The 19,562-nt window shown below is 42.5% G+C and overlaps 11 protein-coding genes across 11 annotated transcripts; 7 read left to right on the forward strand and 4 right to left on the reverse strand.

The window, feature by feature from the left end:
- Positions 1 to 8: 8 nt before the first annotated feature.
- On the reverse strand, positions 9 to 5,108 carry FA14DRAFT_84513 (uncharacterized protein). Its single transcript, XM_025502979.1, has 2 exons — positions 5,074 to 5,108; positions 9 to 4,994 (listed from the first exon to the last, which is right to left on the reverse strand). Exon 2 carries the CDS (start codon positions 4,949 to 4,951, stop codon positions 89 to 91), a length of 4,863 nt encoding a protein of 1,620 aa, XP_025352360.1. The 5' UTR covers positions 4,952 to 4,994; positions 5,074 to 5,108; the 3' UTR covers positions 9 to 88.
- A 722-nt stretch (positions 5,109 to 5,830) lies between these two features.
- Positions 5,831 to 7,159, forward strand: FA14DRAFT_150221 (putative DIC1-mitochondrial dicarboxylate carrier; the record flags this gene model as incomplete). The annotated part of the gene is made up of 3 exons (XM_025497430.1): positions 5,831 to 6,192; positions 6,268 to 6,761; positions 6,836 to 7,159. 3 exons carry the CDS (start codon positions 5,831 to 5,833, stop codon positions 6,883 to 6,885), a joined length of 906 nt encoding a protein of 301 aa, XP_025352361.1. The 3' UTR covers positions 6,886 to 7,159.
- Positions 7,160 to 7,256: 97 nt separating this feature from the next.
- FA14DRAFT_162333 (aldehyde dehydrogenase) lies at positions 7,257 to 8,904 on the forward strand. Its single transcript, XM_025499540.1, has one exon. It carries the CDS (start codon positions 7,411 to 7,413, stop codon positions 8,845 to 8,847), a length of 1,437 nt encoding a protein of 478 aa, XP_025352362.1. The 5' UTR covers positions 7,257 to 7,410; the 3' UTR covers positions 8,848 to 8,904.
- Positions 8,905 to 8,907: 3 nt separating this feature from the next.
- FA14DRAFT_84533 (uncharacterized protein) lies at positions 8,908 to 9,564 on the forward strand. Its single transcript, XM_025502980.1, has 2 exons — positions 8,908 to 9,244; positions 9,315 to 9,564. Exons 1-2 carry the CDS (start codon positions 9,006 to 9,008, stop codon positions 9,406 to 9,408), a joined length of 333 nt encoding a protein of 110 aa, XP_025352363.1. The 5' UTR covers positions 8,908 to 9,005; the 3' UTR covers positions 9,409 to 9,564.
- Positions 9,565 to 9,894: 330 nt separating this feature from the next.
- On the forward strand, positions 9,895 to 11,668 carry FA14DRAFT_162334 (uncharacterized protein). The gene has a single exon (XM_025499541.1). It carries the CDS (start codon positions 10,165 to 10,167, stop codon positions 11,650 to 11,652), a length of 1,488 nt encoding a protein of 495 aa, XP_025352364.1. The 5' UTR covers positions 9,895 to 10,164; the 3' UTR covers positions 11,653 to 11,668.
- Positions 11,669 to 11,846: 178 nt separating this feature from the next.
- On the reverse strand, positions 11,847 to 13,475 carry FA14DRAFT_116362 (glutathione synthase; the record flags this gene model as incomplete). Its single annotated transcript, XM_025496172.1, has 1 exon — positions 11,847 to 13,475. A coding segment is annotated over one exon (1,629 nt), but the record flags the coding sequence as incomplete, so codon positions are not given.
- A 178-nt stretch (positions 13,476 to 13,653) lies between these two features.
- On the forward strand, positions 13,654 to 14,443 carry FA14DRAFT_162335 (uncharacterized protein). The gene is made up of 2 exons (XM_025499542.1): positions 13,654 to 14,221; positions 14,296 to 14,443. The coding sequence occupies exon 1, from the start codon at positions 14,034 to 14,036 to the stop codon at positions 14,217 to 14,219; it is 186 nt and encodes a 61-aa protein (XP_025352366.1). The 5' UTR covers positions 13,654 to 14,033; the 3' UTR covers positions 14,220 to 14,221; positions 14,296 to 14,443.
- Positions 14,444 to 14,703: 260 nt separating this feature from the next.
- Positions 14,704 to 16,552, forward strand: FA14DRAFT_181980 (Pirin-domain-containing protein; the record flags this gene model as incomplete). Its single annotated transcript, XM_025501167.1, has 2 exons — positions 14,704 to 16,433; positions 16,510 to 16,552. The coding sequence occupies 2 exons, from the start codon at positions 14,704 to 14,706 to the stop codon at positions 16,550 to 16,552; spliced, it is 1,773 nt and encodes a 590-aa protein (XP_025352367.1).
- On the reverse strand, positions 16,514 to 17,549 carry FA14DRAFT_192323 (putative 4-nitrophenylphosphatase; the record flags this gene model as incomplete). The annotated part of the gene is made up of 1 exon (XM_025501930.1): positions 16,514 to 17,549. The coding sequence occupies one exon, from the start codon at positions 17,547 to 17,549 to the stop codon at positions 16,590 to 16,592; it is 960 nt and encodes a 319-aa protein (XP_025352368.1). The 3' UTR covers positions 16,514 to 16,589.
- Positions 17,550 to 17,727: 178 nt separating this feature from the next.
- On the forward strand, positions 17,728 to 18,602 carry FA14DRAFT_84573 (uncharacterized protein). Its single transcript, XM_025502981.1, has one exon. The coding sequence runs from the start codon at positions 17,753 to 17,755 to the stop codon at positions 18,422 to 18,424; it is 672 nt and encodes a 223-aa protein (XP_025352369.1). The 5' UTR covers positions 17,728 to 17,752; the 3' UTR covers positions 18,425 to 18,602.
- Positions 18,526 to 19,442, reverse strand: FA14DRAFT_174914 (uncharacterized protein). Its single transcript, XM_025500563.1, has 2 exons — positions 19,272 to 19,442; positions 18,526 to 19,195 (listed from the first exon to the last, which is right to left on the reverse strand). The coding sequence occupies exons 1-2, from the start codon at positions 19,375 to 19,377 to the stop codon at positions 18,603 to 18,605; spliced, it is 699 nt and encodes a 232-aa protein (XP_025352370.1). The 5' UTR covers positions 19,378 to 19,442; the 3' UTR covers positions 18,526 to 18,602.
- Positions 19,443 to 19,562: the final 120 nt, after the last annotated feature.

Genomic DNA, 19,562 nt, shown 5'->3' on the forward strand with positions numbered 1-19,562 from the left:
GACATTTTTCTTGATCATACAATTGATAAGTGTTATATTATGAAACGGAAAGTATGAATCTATAAAGGGAATTTGCATGTAGGCCACCTCAGTCCTCCTCTTCGTCTGAGTTCATCTCTTCATCTTCCTCATCGTTGTTCTCTGACTTCTTCTTTTGTTCTTCAACAATTCTTCTGGCGTGTGCCAAAACGGCCTGTTGACCTGCTTGGTCGCCATGGCGCTTCTCGAATTCGAGCCATTTCTTCAAGACTGATTTAATCTTTTTGCTCGACAGCTTGAGTGCCAAGATTCGTTCAAACAAGTCGCGTACCTGAGATGTGTTTTGACCTTTTGTCTCTTGATCGATGTATTGCCACCAAATATCCAATCGTTTTGGATAGCTATCCACCAATCCTTCAAAGATTGTCCTTCCACGCTCGGAATCACCAATGCGGAATTCATCTAAAGCATATGCAAGAATCGTTTTTACATGTTTGCGTTTGTCCAAACTTTGCATACTTCTTGAGACTACTGCACGGCTATCGTCAGAATGTGATCCTTGAGCGCCATTTCTCAGCAGGAATCTATGATATCCTTGCCATACTTTGCTGCTCAAACCAAACTTCTTTGCTGTCCGTTTCCAATGATCTTGGGCAGCTTCCAATTTGCCGCTTTGCTCCAGAATATCGGCAAGACGAAGGTGAACTGCTTTTGGTTCATTGTACTGACAAGCCTCTTTGAATGTCGATTCCAAGGTCTCAGCACTTCCGTATGTATTTTCCAAATTGAGCAAAGCAAGCCAAACATTGAACTTTTCTTGCTCTTCACGGAAATGAATAGTTTGTAATGCTCTTTTGGCAATCTCTCTTGCTTTTTCAACATCGCCCAATTGAACTTGGAAAGAGACAAATTGGATCCACAAGAAGGAAGAATTGGGCGAACCCAATAAAAGACGTTCAAAATCCTGCGCTGATTCGGGCATCTTTGTAGCCAGATCGGCTGTCAAATCTTCTTGCATTGCTTTCTTGCCACGTTTCCTGGATCGCTTGTTCGAATCTTCGTTTTCATCATCAGATGAGTCTGAATTATCCGAAGAATCTTCATTGCCGTTCTTGATTCCGTCGGCTGACCATGAGAATCCACCGCTCAAGTGAAGGGCGGGTGCTACAGCAGATTTCTTTTGGTTGGTCTTTTTCGAAGCTTCAACAGCAGTCTCGTCTTCTTCAAGATCAATAGCTTCCTCGTCAGAATCTTCTTCTTCGTCCTCGTCATCATCGTCTGAGCTATCCTCGTCATCAGATATCTTGTTAGGATCAAAATCGAGCCATTGGTCGCCATCCTCTTTTGCTAAAGCTTGAATTTCGGCGTCAATGTCGATATGGTCATCATCGTCGCTCTCTTCATCGTTTTCTTCCATGGCTTCATCTTCGTCTCCGCTTTCTAAGTCGGCTTCAAGGTCATCAATATCGACTTCGCTGTCTTCTTCAGAATCATCGTCTTCCTCCGCATCACTGTCACTGCCATGATCGATTTCCAACATATCCTCATTGTCCGAATCATCTTGCAAGAGTGCATCGGCATCCATTTCGACATCACTGCTACCTGCCTCGCTACCGTCTCCGTCTTCTTCTTCGTCTTCTTCATCTTCTGATTCTTCGAAATCTTCTGAAGAGAAAAGACTTGGTTTCAATCCAAAGCTGAGTTTCTTCTTTTCCGCATCAAGCTTCAAGATAACAGCTTTGACCTTATCACCAACACTGAATGCCTTGACAGCTTGATCAGGATCAGCGTCGTCGCTCAATTGAGTCTTATGTGCCAATCCGCTCAAGGTTGTACCTTCAATCTGAACAAATACTCCAAATTCCGCCAAAGCACGAACGAAACCTTTGATCTTTTGACCAACTTCCAAAGAGGCCAACATTGTTGCATCGACTGATTTTGCACTTTCTTTCTTGGTCTTTGTCACACCGGCTTTTGACTTTAATGACATCTCTACCTTGTTGCTCGCTGAGTCAACATCGGTAATCGTACCTTCGACCAATTGACCGGTTTTGAAGTGATTCTTCCAATCGGCAATGAAAGAATCGGATAATTCAGAAATCTTGACACGTGCTGTGACATTCCTTCCTACATCAACGAATACACCCGCTTTCTCAACAGCCGATTTGACAAAGCCTCGCACTTTTTGTCCGACTTGCAACTCATTCGCTTTGTTGATGATAGGATCACGAATATCAGCACTACTATCGCCGTCTCCTTGCAAGACACTTGGCCTGGTAGAAACTTCTGCTCGCTTGTTTGTGATTCCTTTAAGATTCAAGAGCTTGACTTGTATCGTTTCATCTTTAGCAGGAAGTAGCGTATCAGCGTTTTGATCACTCGATCCATAATCATCTGCTCGATCAACAGCATGCAATCGACAGCGAACGTTTTTTCCGACATTCAAGAGGGCAGCATTGCCATCCCGCCCATATACACGAGCTGTGACGACCTTGCCTACGCTCAGATCTGCATCTTGCACAGAGGGTAAGCTATTTTGACTTCCAACGATCACGATTCCCCTGTCGGCTTTCTTGTCCAGAACCTTCAAGTCATTGATCAATTCTCCTTCAGTCAATTGTTGTCGCAGTGATTCAACGTCCAAGCTTCGCATCTTTGCCAGCGTGTTCAAGCCCAACAAAGCACGAACGTTGCTCGGTTGTAACTCCAAAACGACAACATCTTGATGAACAGCTGCCAATTTACCATCAACAGAATCGCCCACATTGACAACATCGACATTAAGTCTTTTCAAGTAGCTTTCACTGGCTTGACGAATACTACCGGATACACGACCGGATTCATAATCAACTCTTGTTAGACGAACTTTGACGCATTGTCCGACAAAGAACGATGATCTGATTGATTCAGCTGACATCTTTGAGCTGTTCTCCAATGCTTCATTGATGGGAACGTAAGCACGTATCTGACCAAATAAATCAACCAAAAGAGCAGAAGGTCCAACATTGCCTTCTATTATACGTCCAATAGTACCATGTGTGATGACACCAACGCGAGCATCTTGCATATTAGCCACAGTGCTCAAAGTGCTTTGTACTAATGTTCGCTTAAGGGTCAAAACGATTCTGTTCTGCTCGGGATCAACCTTGAGAACTCGTGCGCTTACAGATTGACCAACTTTGTATTTCTTTTCCGGTTTCTTTAGAGGAACTTCAGCAAAGTGAGCTGGGAACACGACTCCGTCCACGGATCCATTGATGTTGAGCACAATAGCTTTAGGATTGACAACGCGTATTGTTGCTTTGATTGCTTCTCCAACCATCACCTCACTTACTCGCATGAACGCTCGGTCCAAGATACTCTGTTGGAAAGAAAGTCGAACGATTTCATCGGTGAGAGAATGTCCAACAACACGGGCTGCGTGTGACGTTCCTATCTTGAATCGACCTGTAGTAGCGGGCAAAGAAACAACATGATCGTCTGAACATGCAGAGATGTGTGTAAAGGCTTTTGTTTCATCTTCTCCTTTGATCACACACATCAAACCCCAATCTTCAATGGTACTGAGAACAGTTGCCTGTACACGTGCTCCGATTGGATACTTTTCTGGAATTGTAGAACGAGATGATAAGCTGAGAACAGAGGGTGCTGCACTCATTGCGATCTTTCGGCTTGCTACATCGTCGCGGACGTCATCCAATTCCGGTCCTTGCTCCCAAAGAATTCTAGCTTTGATCTTTTGCCCCACTTGGTAGTCTTCATCATGCTCCATATGAAGGGAAGAGATTGTTGCGTCAAACATTCCAAAAGCCTTGACGTTGATTCCTTGATTGGAAGTTGCAGTAACCAAAACTTGGAGCAAGTTGCCAGGCAACAACGCACGAGCACTTGGTGGCACAGTAATTGCTGTTGAAGTGTATTTCGGGTTATTAATTGTAGCAGAGAATGATCGTTGATTGTCTGCAAGTGCAGAAACAAATGCTTGAACGACTTGACCCTCTTCCAAAACCTTCTTTCCAGCATCTTTGAATGAGATAAATGCGCTCACCCCTTCAATTCCTGTGTTCATCAAATATCCATGATCTTCTTTACTCTTCACAGAGAGTGGAAGGGTGAATCCTGTCGAGAGGTCTGATACACTAACTCCTTCATTGACGACAGTTGGATCCAAAGTCAATTCGACCCTTTGAGACTCTTGCTCGTACTCTCCTCCCTCTCGTCCTCTTGTCTGCTTTGTCGTACCTGGTGCTTGTAGGGCAGCAACAGATGCATGAATCCATTGCCCGACAGAGAACATATCACGTAGTTCAGGCACACCTGATTTCTTGCTTACATCCTTCTCTTCGTCATCATCACTTTCGTCTTCGTCGTCCTCTTCATCGCTATCAGCCATACCTTCTAACCTCTGTGTGAATGTCTCGCTGATGTTCGTGATCGGAATGTGTCCCAAAAGCTGATCGGGTAGACTGACAACGATAGCCAAAGGATGAACGGCCAAAACAGAACATAAAAGTCTTGTTCCTACTGTCAATCTTTTATAGTTCAATAATTCAACTCTTGCTAATTTCTCTTCAGCGGTAGTTTCTGTGTCATCGGTTTTTCCTTTAGATTTCTTTGTGGTATCAACTGTTCGTTTTTTACGTTCAGCATTCTTCTTTTCTCGATTCGCTTTCCGTTTTTGTTCAATCTTTCGGTCTTTGAACAATTCATCATCTGCCGTAGGTGTGCTAGTTTGCAGTGCTTTCTTTGCCGCTCTTTTTTCTCTTGCTTCTTGATCTACTTCTCTTAATGCTTGTTTATGTTCAAATTGTGTCAATTTTGATCCTCCGCCACGTGGGAAATCAATCTCTTCTGATCGAAGGACTGAGGTGGAAGGTGTGGTACTCTTGACCGATTCATCATGTCTTGGTCGTTTGTTGTTTTGACCCGAGGTACCACTCCCGTTCCCTCCATTACGTTTCAAGCCTGGCATCTTTTCAGAATGCTCCTTCTCAATAATGATGGCAGAAGCAGGACTATATTGATTGAAATAAAGAAGAAGTTAACGTTGATTGAACAAATGCACTGATTTAGTGCAGTCAGATTTTTACCTACTAAAAATTCCAATTCAACTTTTTTTTCTTGAAATTTTAACAAGCACGTGAGCAAGAAGAGGCAAAAGCAGGAACGAACGCGTCAAGAGGTGCGGGAGGATGGAATGTTGTATGAGAACAAAGCGCCGCGCTTTAAAAGTACAATTACCCCGCATTTTAATCTGTACATGCAAGCCGTTATCTCTTTAAAGTTGCATGCGTGTCCTCATGAATGGCACCATCGAATGGGGGGCTAGTAATTGTCAATTGAGAGAGTGATTGTAATCGGAAAAGAAGGAATTAAATGACAAGCAATGATCACCTCTCCTCCCGATATGACAACGGAATAAGCCACTCATTGTTGGTTCCCAACTTTTAATGATCCGATCCAATCGGACATGACATGTAATCGTGTTGAATGTGTGTGTGTGTCATTTTTAATATGCATTTTGTTGGATCCTATTTTTTGGGCGCTTTACCTGTGCGCGGCTGCCGTCCGTTCAGCCATACAATTTAAGCGCATACATTCGTAGGATCATGCATCATAGCTGCATAAAAGAAAAACTTTTTAATGTACACTGCTATTTCGGGGTCTATCGGCTGGGAAGGGGGGAGGAGGGGATGATGTTTAAATCTCCTCTTTGATTCTTATTTTCTCCTCCTCAACATCATCATCATCTTAAAAGGGCTTTCAAGCATCCCTTTTTATACTTCCTCATCCTTTTTGCACAGCGCAGGTCGCTATTTCGTCCTTCCGTTCAAAGTAGTAGAAGACAAAAATGGCAGCTGCAGGTCCAAAACCCGCTCAATCAACAACCAAAAAGACTTATCCTTTTTGGCTTGGTGGAGCGGCAGCATGTTGTGCGGCAACAATCACTCATCCTCTCGATTTAACAAAATATAGATTACAAACAATGACTGTCAAAAAAGGAATGTTTGCAACTATGGCTTTAAGTGTAAAAGAAGAAGGAGTAAAAAGTTTATTCCATGGCTTGACAGCAACTTGGTTACGTCAAGGCAGTTATTCGATCACACGTTTTGCTGCTTATGAGAAAGCTAAAGATTTCTTTGTTCCAGATGGTCAGCAAGCAACATCAAGTCAATTATTCTTATGCTCTGGAGGTGCCGGTTTTGTAGCAGGGTAAGTGTGCATTCAATTAACAGACCGACTCTAAAGAGTAATGCCTAACATCCCTTCTTCCCTTCTTTCTTTTAGTATTGTCGGTGTACCAGCAGAAATTGTACTCGTTCGTATGTGCAGTGATCTAAACAGACCTGCAGACCAACGATACGGATACCGCAATTCCGTTCAAGGACTGGTTCGTATTGCCAAAGACGAAGGAGCAAGCGTCCTCTTCCGCGGTCTTACGCCTAATGTTACCCGTAGTGTGGTGATGAACGTTGGTCAAATGGGAGGATATGATTTATTCAAACGTTTATTATTATCTTTGAACATCTTACCCGATGGACCTGCATTACAAACAGCAGCTTCATTCTGTGCAGGAACGCTATCCACAACTTTGGTGACACCAGTAGATGTGATTAAAAGTCGTATTCAAAACGCCCGTGGTGCTGATGCTCAATTGGGTATCATGGGTATGATTAGCAAAAGTTTGAAAGCTGATGGACCATCTGTTTTGTTCCGCGGTTGGACGCCTGCATTCTTGCGTTTGCAGCCTCAAACGACGTTGTTGTTCTTGTTCTTTGAACGTGAGTGATGATTAGCAAAAACAATGAAAGCCAAAGCACATACTGACTTTTATTCTTACATTTCCTTTCTACAGAATTCAAGGGTATCATTGATAAACAAAGGGAGGCAAAGTTGAAACAATGAGCATTGGGTGTCATTCTTTTGGCCGCCGTCTATCTCAACAGAGACGTTGAAAGAGCCAATAAATAAACATTGAATTGTCAAGAGATCATCAAATACAATCGAAATCGATACCTAACAATTTATGCTGTTTTACATTTTGAAGTGTGTCATGCTATCCTCCTCTTAAGCGAAAGAATTTACCATGTGATCTGAGCGAGGTTCTTATATCCGATGTTGTACCTATATCCGATAAATTAAAAAAAGGTCCCACTACACGATACTGCTCAGGTACCGTCGCCCGTCAAATGGGAATCTGTTAGCGTGCGTTCCCACAACATTAATTAAAATGTGGGTCATACCAGTGTAAGAAAGAATTATTCCCGCCGCTTTAACGTCTATCCGGCTATATAACAAAGTGTGTGTACCGAAAGGGCATCTGGTGGAGGGAACGACTTCGGTGAATGGATAGGAAAAGATTCTTCACCTTTTGTTTGCAAGCAAGTATTGTTCTTCCTTTCCTACCATCTCTTAATTCAAACAAGAAATATGTCTAAACTATTACAAGGAAACTTTTCTCACGTCATCAATGGCAAATCTTATGATGCCAAAGGTGCAAAAACATTGGACGTAATCGATCCCGCAACCGAAAAGCCAATCGCTCAAGTTCCAATCGCAACACGTCAAGTATTGGACGAAGCAGTTGATCATGCACAAAAAGCATTTAACACATGGTCAAGAACATCATGGGCAGAACGTGCAAAGCTTGTTAAAGCAGTAGGGAAGGAATACAAAGACCTCAGTGATGATATCGCTCATCTTTTGGTAAAAGAACAAGGTAAATCTATGCCTTTTGCACAAGGTGAAGTTAATCTCGTTCATGAATGGTTCGATCGTATGCCTGATATGGAAATCAAAGAACAAGTTGTTTATGAAACTGATAAAGCAAGAGCTATTGAACAATACGTTCCTCTTGGTGTTTCTGCCGGAATTGTTCCATGGAATTTCCCAGTCTTGTTGATGTGTTGGAAAATCATCCCTGCCATCTTGACAGGTAACACAATCATCATCAAGCCATCTCCATTCACACCTTTGTGCGATGTGAGAATCGTTGAGTTGTTCAACAAACATTTGCCTCCAGGTGTTGTGCAAATTGTTTTGGGTGATGATAGCTTGGGTCCATGGATTACTGAACATCCAAAGATCCGTAAGATTTCATTCACCGGTTCAACAGCAACTGGAAAACTCGTTGCAAAGAGTTGCTCTGCCACTTTGAAAAGATTCACTTTGGAATTGGGTGGAAATGATGCTTGCGTCGTTTTACCCGATGTGAATATCGAAAAAGCAGCTCCAAACGTACTTTTGAGCGCTATGTTCAATACCGGTCAAGTTTGCCATGCTGCCAAACGTATCTTTATTCATGAAGATATTTATGATAAATTTTCAAAAGCATTGGCAGATGTTGCCAAACAATCTGGCGTTGGACCAGGTGACAAAGAAGGCGTCATGTATGGACCGTTGAACAACAAGATGCAATTCGAAAAAGTAAGCGAATTCTTCGCACAATCTCAATCTGAAGGTCATAACTTCCTTACAGGTGGTCAAATCACAAAAGGAACAGGTTATTTCGCACCCTTAACTTTGGTAGATCAACCACCAGAAAATAGTAGATTGGTACAAGAAGAACCTTTTGGACCAATCGTACCACTTTTGAAATGGAAAGATGATGAAGATGTTTTGAAACGTGTAAATGATTCTTCTTGGGGATTAGGTGCAACGATTTGGGGATCCGATTTGGAACGTGTTGAGAAATTGGCCCGTGGTGTCGAAGCAGGTGTTGTATGGACAAACCAAGCAATGGAACAACATCCTGAAGTACCTTTTGGCGGCTTCAAGTCAAGCGGTATTGGTGCCGAAAATGGTGTTGCAGGTATGAAGGGATGGTGCCAAGTTCGCAGTATCTATCTTCAAAAGTCAAAGGTTTAATTGTGTTGGATGATATCTCTATATGCTAATGATATGCTCTATGATCCTGAGAACTGTGTGAGGGAGTGCGTTTATTCTTATAAATTAAATTTACTCCTCCGAGTAAATCAACTGCAAGACTCCGTGGGGAGGCGTCATCCCGAAGGGGCCTAGGGTAAATGATAAATACATTCCAGCTCCTCTCAAAAGCGGCGCCTTTCTTTGGTGGTGACGCATTGAAACTTTTACGTATTCTTTCCTCCTCACCAGCATCTCTATTAAACAGTACTGCCACGCCACTTCACCTTAAAAGAATACGATCGAATCCCATCAAGAAGATGAAGCAAGTAACTCAAACGATTCATATCCTTTTCGGTATCATTTTTCTCGCTTTGTCTGTGACTAAAGTTGAAAGCAGGTGAGTTCAATTCTCTTGATTAAACCAATCTGATCCATTCGTCAGACTGACATTCACCAATCATCAACAGGTCATGCCAAGCCTACCCTTGTCCAGATGGTAGCATGGGCGTTTCTTATTCTGAATGTGGTGGTTTTTGTGGTCAAAATCAGGCTTGCTGTTAAGGCCAACCATGCTATGCAATGTGTGTCTCTCCCCTGCATGCACCACTGCACAACGTTCAATCTACTTCTCCTAATTTGGTAGGCGTGCGCTTCTTTTTGTATTGAATGCGATCCAAGTCCGATTGTGTTTTTGTATTTGTGAAGTATTATGAAGCGCGACTGATTTGTATTCGAAACGCGAATTGTATGTTTGAGGCTGAATAATTTAAGCACTCTACCTGCCTGCCTGCCTGCCCTTACACAATAATGCCCAATGCATACAATATTCATAATAGAATAATAGAATTGCCACACACACGCTTATCTTGCTCCTATGCAACTTAATTAAAGAACAAAGGTGCACTGTGTCAGAGGGGGGACAGTGAACATGGTAAGAGTCACACATCATCAATCTTCACCTTTTATCACCATCAACCTTTCTTCTCGTTTCTCGATTCGATTTGTAGTTGTATCTCTACCTGTGACATCACACAACATCAAAGTCACTTACCACCTTTTTCTCGTTCGACACAAATAATTCTCTGGTGGTGTATTCTTGATCAATTTGCTTTTTTTGATCTACTTGTCACCGCAACCTTTCAAGTTTCTCTTTTCTTTTCTCTTTTTTTTTTCTCTTGACTTGGCCTTGTCTAGCTGCTTTTATTGGCTAGAAAACTATCTTCATTGCAGTCTGTACTTTATCGATTGATATTGTAAAAGTACACTTTTGCTCTGATCTCGCTTTCTCAGAGTATCACTATAATCCCGCGTTCAAACATGCTGGCTACAATGCGACCTGCCCCAATACATGCAACAGATTCATCTTCAGCGCAATACGCATCTCATCAAGCCAGTACGTCATCCAAATCTACAAACAGATCTACACAAATGAACAAACCAAACGGTTCAGCAAGACCTCGGGCCAAGAAGGACACTCCTGGCACTGGAAAACAACTCGCTCCTGGTCTACTCTCTCTGAGCAAGCCAATCGATGAATTTCAAGATTCAGATGACGCCGAAAAGTCATCATCAACAACTTCCAAGAAACAATTAAAGAAGAAGAAGCAAGTCGCTGCGTCAGCCGACCCTTCTTCAGTAGCAGCGCCAAATGCATCTGTCAAGCCTAGAAAGAAGGCCTTGGCTATCGACGAAATCAAAGCGGATGAAAACCAACTCTCCCGATCCGCTCCTGATTCACACTCAAGCTCTGATTGGGATATGCCTCAATCAACAAAAGCTGCCAAAGACGCAAATTCAAACGCTGCTTTGACCTGGCAACAACAGCTTCTCAACTCTCAAGCACCAAAATCTGCCTCTCTGGAGAAGAAGAAAGGTGGAAAGAAAGACAAGGCTACAAATCCTTCTGTCAAGAGCAAAGGCTCACAAGCTGTGGATGTCAGCAAAAATGAGGCTTCTTCCGCTTTGACTTGGCAACAAGAGCTATTCGGCTCGAACAACAAAGCTCGTGGACCTGCATTTGATGTTTTTGCAGATGAAAGGGACGCAATGACTTTTGGAGGCAATGCCTCTGGTCAACCACCTAACAAAGGCGGAAAGAAGAAGCAAAGACAAAGAGCTGACAGCCTTGGCGATATCGACCTTCACAACAATCACAATGCCGCTCATGGCCGACCAAGCAAACCGAAGAACAGCACTCATTCTTCGTCTGTTCATCTCGGTGCAAATGGTTCATCCTCTTCACCTTCTTCTGGCCCACCAACGACTCCCAACAAGTTGGCATATGCCGGCCCCAATTTCCACAACTCGCCCTCACCAGCCAGTCTTCCTGTACCAAAGTTCTTGCAATCGAAGAATGGGGGCGTTGTAAATGGTACAGGAATGAACCCAAGTATGAGTGCAAATGCAACGAGTAACAGCTCTCTGTTTGCTCGTGAAGCACAAGCGCAACAACAACAGCAACAACAACAATTCTACCAACAACCTCAACCAATGTTTCATCATCCACCTCCACCGCCTTATCCGCCATTTGCACAATATCCTCATCCTGGGCCATACAACCATCCTGCCCAGCATATTGACCCGAACATTTCAATCTCTTCTCATTCATCCGATGAAGAACAAGATGCAAGCTTTTCACATTCCAAATCACGTTATATCCGTGGCGTCACTGCTCCACCAGAATTACCTTCAACTCCTCTTATGAACGGAACGACGGGTGATGAAAGTGTGAACAGCGTTGGTAATAATCGCAACGAGACTATCGAAAATCTCTTGGCCAGAATGATGCGTCCTGGTAGCGATTGATTCGGTTCTCCTTTTTTCTAATCTAGGTCAATGAACCGCACATGTGTCCTTTCATTCTCTATCCTTCCCCGCCATCTACACAAGTCATATTTAACCTACATCCGCTATCACACATCCACCCTTTATCTTTTGCATGCCTTTGCTAATGACCATTCAGTGCTTGCACTCTATTGCGTGATTACAATTTGTGTTAATTAGATGAGAACAGGACTGTCAATCACACTAAAGCCAGCTGCAACACCTCCTTCGTTACTTTCACTTGCTTTTGTACGTAAAAGATGACCACCGCTTTGTTCAAAGATTACTTTTGTGGATTGTTGATCTGCTTCAAACAAAATTGATCCAAAAGCACCCAATTCGGAAATAACATGAGGAGCCAAAACAGCTTGAGGAGCACTTCCCGAAGAGCTTTTTGCAGCATCGTATCGGACTAAATAATTTCCTACATTCGTTGGTGGTTCGATCATTTTCATTAAAATGTAAGCTTCTCTTCTTTTGATATTTCGATTGCTTCCATCGCTTCCTTGTATTTTGCCTTGTTCTTCATCTTGCTTTTCTAAGTCCTTCAATGCGCCCACGATATCTTCTCTATAAATGTTGTTCCCGCCTCCTTCTCGTTGCGGCTTTAAAACATACTCTTTTGCCATCTTTGGATCCGATGCAATCCGTATACCTTCTCCTCCATCTTCTTCGCCCATACTATACATCGGCATAAAGCTTGCACGTAATCTTTTAACTTCCTCATCTGACCATATCCTACCTTTTTTCGAATCTTTAACGAAATGTTCAACAATTCCAGGATTTGACAAAACTTGTTGTACCTTTTTCGCTCCGGCAAGCTGAAGTGCAATCGTTGGACATTTGATCGCTAAACTACGCTCTATTGTCAACCTTGCATCCCATTCCGTTTCTGTTGGATAATCTCCTGGTCCATAACCAGCTCTGAAATACACAACTGCTACTTCTTCGCTTTTCCCGGAGTTTGTGTTGTCCAGATACAATCGTTTTTCCTCTCCTTTCAAAGATGCACTCTTTGCCAATTGTGCCAAAGAAGCACGTCTAACAACGATTCCATGCTGTTCCAATAATTGATATTCGATCAATCGTTGATCAAATGCGTTTCTTTCTCCATCTTGAACGACAAACAGGATAATTGCATCTTCGGCTTTGGCTCGTTCGACGTATGCCCGATGTCCGGCTGCCAAACCTCCTGCCAAGGTCTCTAAGGCTCGATTGATTGGTAATTTGTCCACTGTCAATTGAGGCGAGATGCCAAAGAAACCTCCTGTAGATCGAGCAAGATATCTATGCAACTCACTGACACGCGAACAAAGTGGTCCAAACGAACTCGAGATAGTGTTGAGCTCTACCTGTTTGATAGTGAATGGCTGTGAGTCGTTTCCTTCTTGATGTAAGAGGTAATCCGAACGAAAGAGCCCCAAATGCAAAGGCTGTTGAATTCCTTCTTGTTCGACTTTGTTCCATAATTGCCATAATTTTGCTTGAAATTCATCTACCAAGATCACATTTCCACCGATAATCTTTCGTAGGAATTCTTTATCCACAGTTATACGTGCATAAATGTCATTATACAACGGTTGAAGTGATTGACTTTGTTCGAACAGATTAGCCGGAAAAGGTGAAGGTAAAAGGCTTATCGGAGCGTGAATCGTTGTATCTTGCGGAGGTTTTACGCCTTTTGTTGCTGTAGAGGAAGAAGGTAAAGGTCTATAAGTGATTGAATGGGATAATGCATAATCGATCGCTTGTCCGGTTAAAGATGTGATTTGATCATCATTCAATTGTGGAGGCCAATTTGGCACTCCAGAGGTAGATGATTGTGCCATTTCCCTTTGCAAGCTTTTCTTATGATGATGGTTTTGTGTAAAGGCGCACAGGCCAAAGTATAAGAGAATCGGAAGTAAGAAGAAAGAACATTTAAGCCTAGGGCTATTATAGCACACGGCCAACAGCGCTTAACGCCATAACATAACTCCGTGTCTTCTTTAAACTCCGGCCAACAGCATCGGCATATCTTTGGAGCTTTTTTATAATAATATGACAAGTCTTTGATATCTCTTACTGTAGCGAGATCACTCGTTACAGTCACTTTGCAAGAGTAGTTGTGGCGTGAATTGGTAAATCTCAATCATCGGAACCGTCACAGCCAGATTACGATGTAAGTAGGCTGAATAAGTCCGCTTGCACCATACATAATATCACAATCACCTGAAGATACCGGGTTGGAATTGGATGAGAGAAGAAGTGATGGATATATAAAGTGCCCTTTTTTTTTAACTTGCACATCCCTCACAACCGTCAAAAACTCTTTGCAAGACTTTCAAGACTTTCAAGAATTAGCGAATCACTTTTCTATCAAGATGCGTATTCAAATTTTGTCATTCACTTTAATCTTCTTTGCTATCTTTATGCAATCCTGCATCAAAGCTACACCCGTTCCCGGTCAAAGTTGCGATTCCTGCGTTCCAACTTGTAACCCTGCCGGTCAAGGCAAAAATTGCCGCAGGGATATCCTGAAGTCTGTAGGTCACAACACATTCATTTAAAGGTGAGTGATACGTACGTTATGCAAATACAATTGAGAGAATAGTTATTGAATCTATAGCTTCTTCCCTTTCAAAGCTGTACAAATGAATTGCTGTACGGTTCAATCTATGCAAGTGGTGACCATTGGTTGTAGATCTCTCTTACGGTCTGAAGAGAAACAAACTTGCGATGCCTCTGCAATCTTTATCTCAAAATGTGTTATCCACAATGATATGTAATCAATCTTATTTCAATATCATTTCCCAATAGTGGTTAGGTGATAAGCGTAAGATGTTATTGAGCATGATGATCTTATATCAAATACACGCGCTAAAATAGTAGAACAACACTCACTCACTGTGGATAAACCGCACTTAAGACTTGTACTTCCCTTACCTCCGTTTTAACGTGGATATTCAAGCTCCTCATGCATTAAAGTGGGAAAAGGTATATAAGAATAGTACATTTGATCATTCTCATTCTTCTCTACCATCAACTTCGATCATGTCAACTCCCAATTCAACAATCTCAACAGCCAGAAGATGGTGGCATCGTGGCTCAGCCGATCATGGCTGGTTAAAGACATTTCATACGTTCTCATTTGCATCATACTATAATCCACAATGGATGACATTCGGTTGTCTAAGGGTCGTAAATGAAGACAGAGTGGCAGCAAAGACTGGATTTCCAACTCATCCTCACAATAATGCAGAAATCTTTTCGTACATCATCAATGGTAAATTAACACACAAAGACAGCATTGGAAACGTGGAAACCTTACAGCGAGGAGAAGTTCAATTCACAAGCGCAGGAAGTGGAATACGACATAGTGAATATAACGATCATCCAAACGACGAATGTCATTTCTTGCAAATTTGGTACACACCTCGTCAACGTAACCTTCCACCAAAGTATTACACCCTACCGCAAGTCAAAGATGAAGAAAAGACAAACAAGCTCATGACACTCATTCGTGATGTGGACACCTTTACGCCAGAGGAGCGCGAAAAGACTGGTTTGTTACCTGTTGGACGTGCTATTCCGGCACATTGCAGTTTGACCACAAGAACATCGATCTTGACTCCCGGTAATTCTGTCAAGCATATCTTAGGTCATGAATCCAAACAGAGTGCAGGTGAACGATGGTCATTCATTCATCTAGCAATGACGAGCGGATACAAAGATCCAAATGCGTTGAAGAAACAGGTACAGAAAGATATCGCAGGATACACACAACATAAAGATCGACTGGAGCATGCTGCTCGATACTGTAAATCTGTGTATGGCGTTACACCAAATTTGACTGGTGATGCAAGCAAAGGTCAAGTGAACAAATTGAAGGCTACAGATCCAGAGAAGGCAAGGGTTACGCTCACGTATGCACAAAGTCGGGACGGTAAAATTGCAGGAGAGAATAAAAAGATGTTGGCGTTGAGTAATGCGGAAAGTATGATTATGACACATTCATTACGCATCCTACACGATGGCATCTTGGTTGGTGTCAATACCCTAATCAACGATAATCCACAATTGAATGCTAGACTGCTCAACCCTTTGCTTGATGGGAAAGAGGTGCCGCTAGATGCCCTTCCACGTCCTATCGTCATTGACAGTAAACTCAGAACACCTTTGGATTGTAAATTGCTCAACAATGCAAGACAAGGTACCGGCAAGAAACCACTAATCTTTACTTCAGCTAATGGCGAAGAAGCGAAAGCCACAGCTCTACGTGAAGCTGGAGCAGAGGTGGTCAAGGTGACAACAGACGCAAACGGACATCTATCATGGTCCGATCTGCTCACCGCTCTTCGTCAAGAACATCAAATCGAAAGTGTGATGATTGAAGGTGGAGCAACGGCCATCGAAAGTTTACTTGCTGCTCATGCAGAACAAACTCTGATTAACGAATTGATCGTTACTGTGGCACCCAACAATGTCGGAGAAAAGGGTCTGTCTTACCGAGCACCAAAATGGGTGACAAAACAAACATTACCAAAAGAAAAGAATGCAAATTCGCTCGCCAATACCAATAGCTTGGCACCTTTGCAATGTGACCCACAAATGTTCCAGTCTGACGTCATTTTGACTTGGTCTCAAGGCAAGAATGACAAGGAAGAAGCTCAAATTCGGATAGGAGATCAATTGCTCAGCGAAGGTGATGGCGTTTTCTTGAGAGGTGGACAAGTGGGTGAAGAGGTTGAGATTACCAACGTAGGAGATCGTAATGCTGAGTTGTGAGTATTCTAGAATAGGTTACCATCGCGAGCACACATAACTGACATAAACTTCTCTCCTCCATTCTTACTTTAGCCTTCTGTTCGACATCGAGCCAGAGGAAGGTGATGACTATTAAAACTCTATTGTATTCTAGCATGCTCAGTATCTATAGATTATTTTGCTTCGTTGAGCTGACCAAGGCTATCCATGATATATGTGGGATAGATCTCTTCCTTCTTGATATCCTCTACGGTAGAAATACCGGTCAAAACGAGAAGGCTGTCAATGTTTCCATTATTGGCAAAAGCAATATCTGTGTTCAAACGATCTCCAACAAAGATCGTTCGCTTTTCGTCTATATGATAATGTTCTTTGATCGTGTCCAACATTGGTTGATTTGGCTTTCCGACGATGACAGGTTTTCTTCCTGATGCGAACAAAAGAGGAGCTGAAAGAGATCCTGCTCCGGGCCATGGGCCTCCACCAGCAGGGAAAGTTGAATCATCGTTGGTCAAGATGAAGTGACAGCCACCTCCTTTCTCTCCTTCTACGACAGGTCCTTCTGCACCTTTTCTGGTGATATGCTTGTATGCTTTGCACAATTTTGTATAGTTCATATGCATATCAAATCCACACATGACTGCACCAACGCTAGGATCCATTGCTTCTTCAGTTCGTAAAGATGAAAAGTCCATCGGCGGTAAAAGTTGATTATCTTCCGGATTCGTTCCACCACAATGTTGTATTCCAGCTTCGTCTAATTCATCTTCGATTCCATGCATACCGATAACGTAAACTTTACGATCTTTTGGAAATTTTAAAACGTCTCTTAAATAAATTGCTGCAGCAAAAGAACTTGAAACGATATCTTCTTCTTTTGCTTCGTATCCTAATTGATCAAATTTTTTCTTGATTGCTTTTCGACTTTTACTGGCATTGTTTGTCACATATACAACTCGTTTGCCTGACTTTCGTAAATGATTAATTACGTCTTGTGAACCTTCGATCAAATCATCTCCTGACCATAGAACTCCATCGCAATCGAATAGCCAGGTGTCGTATCGGTCCAGCAATTTTCCATACTCTTCTGGTGAAGAGAGGCTTTGCGGTGTCTTCTGCTCGGCTGAAGACATTCCGGCAGAATAAGTAAGGGTGGAAGTGAAGAAGAAGGTTGAGAAGAATGTTCTTACTTTAGCTTGTAGAACTTACCCGCTTAAACGGAGATTAACGCCCATTCCCCCAAAAAATAAGGGCGTCACGCACGGACATAAAATAGTCATTCTCAAGTCTTGTATCCTTCTTCCTCTTACACACCATCAGAGGAAATGCAAGCTTCATGTCTTCTCCAATCAAGACAAAGTCACCTTACCCTCTCAGCTCAACAGGCAGCAATCATGGGATCCCAAGCCCATCCGTATTTGCAAATATGGCAGCGGCTGTAGGGCAGCACAATCCACTCGACGAGAATGCAAACGCAGCCATAATTGCCAATACTCCATCAGCCGGACAGAGCACAGGAAACAAGCAACCAGTAGATCTTTCCGTTGCTGCACTAGGCAGTTCAAATCCTTATACTGCTTTGATGTATAATGTCGAACAATTTGCAAATTCTCAATTGGACAAATTAGAAGAATTAAATGAAACATTTTTCAACCTTTACGAAAATGTGCTCGTGGATGATTGGATATCGATGGATGACGTCGTACAAGCACACAAGAAGCTTATTGAGATGATCGATCAATTACTGTCAAATGCAACCCAAGCTGGTTTCTCAGGTCTTGCGTGTCCGTTATCTGAAGAACAGACAGCTCCTGTTTCAAAAGTCGAGGATACACAGATGGTAGACCTACAGGAGAATGGCCAGAGCAAAAATGAAGATACTTCGAATGGCGAGAAAGAGGACATAAATGCACGTTTTGCTGCTCAATCAAAAGATTCATACGAGAGAAGAGAAAGACTACGAGAGAGCGCATCGATGATCACAAATATACTTGCTCATACCGCATGATCAAGCACAAATATCATAAAGAGAGCTCTCAGTATTCAAAAGGTTCAGACGGCACGTATCAATGCTAACCATCGGAGTAGTATCACGCAAAAGGCCATCTTAGCATGTACCAAAAGTGTAAATTATGTAGAGTATACAAAATGAAATTGCAACAACAGAGCATTGAATTTCCATATCTTTAATCATTTCCAGCACCAGCTTCTTCTCCTTCCTTGGCTGCTGGCTTCTTCTTTTTCTCTTCTTCTACAACGATATTCGAAGCCGATATACCTCCAGCATCTTCTTTTGGTAGGGTCTCAAACGGTTTTTGTCGATTGATGATCATATCCCTAATATCTTCTGCAACATCTCCTTGAATGATAATTTCGTCTACGTTTGGATTTGCTGTTGATTTTGAAACACTTGCACCTGTTGCCAATCTGGAGGACAATCCTTTAGCAACAGCCTTTAAAGCAGGCAAAGGTGGACTGAAAAGATGCAAACCATACAAACTCGTTGTTGCTTTCTTTTTCGTTCTTGCCATCTTTGTTAATACGATTCTAGATGATTGCAATGCTTTACGTTCTTTTTCTGCTTTTGCTTCGGCTTTCTTTTCTTTCTTTGCTGCATCTTTTTCTAAATCTTCTGCTTGTTTTGTCGTTAAACTTGCCATCTTTTGCGTTAATGCTTCTTCACTGTATAGCTTTTTGAACAAATCAGGATGTGCATCTGCTAGCCATTGTTTGCATTTTGATGTTGAGGATGCAAATTCGCAATATTCGGGCGGGAATGCTGTAAAAGTAAGAGATAGAATGATTGAATCAGATTGATGTCGTACGATGAGGTCTAAAGCCCATCTTCTACTCACTGCATACACCGCAATAAACTGCCTTTCTCGGTGGGGGAGCTGATGGTCCGGCTTCCTCGGATGCATCTCCCTCGACAAGTGGTTCTGGATCTGCTTGTGGGGCCATTTTGGATTGAAGTTGTCGTATTCTGTTGGTGGGAAGGTCGGAAGATTTTTCAAAGAAGTACGGTGTGCATCGGCAATAGTGGTAACACGCGAAGAACGCCTGTCACTAAGCGTCTGCCTAGCAACTTTTGAAGGCGAAGCACAGATCATGTTGGTCATTGTTGGTTACGTTTTGCTCAAAGTCGC

This window comes from Meira miltonrushii, assembly GCF_003144205.1.
Source record: "Meira miltonrushii strain MCA 3882 unplaced genomic scaffold FA14scaffold_5, whole genome shotgun sequence".
Classification (NCBI taxonomy): Eukaryota; Fungi; Basidiomycota; class Exobasidiomycetes; order Exobasidiales; family Brachybasidiaceae; genus Meira; species Meira miltonrushii.

Excerpts from the sequence above, each read along its gene's own strand:
- FA14DRAFT_174914 (XM_025500563.1), bottom strand. The coding sequence starts at position 19,377 with ATGGCCCCACAAGCAGATCCAGAACCACTTGTCGAGGGAGATGCATCC. Across the intron at positions 19,196-19,271 it reads AGTTTATTGCGGTGTATGCA|CATTCCCGCCCGAATATTGC; the intron begins GTGAGTAGAAGA and ends TTACTTTTACAG.
- FA14DRAFT_84513 (XM_025502979.1), bottom strand. The coding sequence starts at position 4,951 with ATGCCAGGCTTGAAACGTAATGGAGGGAACGGGAGTGGTACCTCGGGT.
- FA14DRAFT_162333 (XM_025499540.1), top strand. The coding sequence starts at position 7,411 with ATGTCTAAACTATTACAAGGAAACTTTTCTCACGTCATCAATGGCAAA.
- FA14DRAFT_84533 (XM_025502980.1), top strand. The coding sequence starts at position 9,006 with ATGATAAATACATTCCAGCTCCTCTCAAAAGCGGCGCCTTTCTTTGGT. Across the intron at positions 9,245-9,314 it reads GTGACTAAAGTTGAAAGCAG|GTCATGCCAAGCCTACCCTT; the intron begins GTGAGTTCAATT and ends AATCATCAACAG.
- FA14DRAFT_84573 (XM_025502981.1), top strand. The coding sequence starts at position 17,753 with ATGTCTTCTCCAATCAAGACAAAGTCACCTTACCCTCTCAGCTCAACA.
- FA14DRAFT_162335 (XM_025499542.1), top strand. The coding sequence starts at position 14,034 with ATGCGTATTCAAATTTTGTCATTCACTTTAATCTTCTTTGCTATCTTT.
- FA14DRAFT_162334 (XM_025499541.1), top strand. The coding sequence starts at position 10,165 with ATGCTGGCTACAATGCGACCTGCCCCAATACATGCAACAGATTCATCT.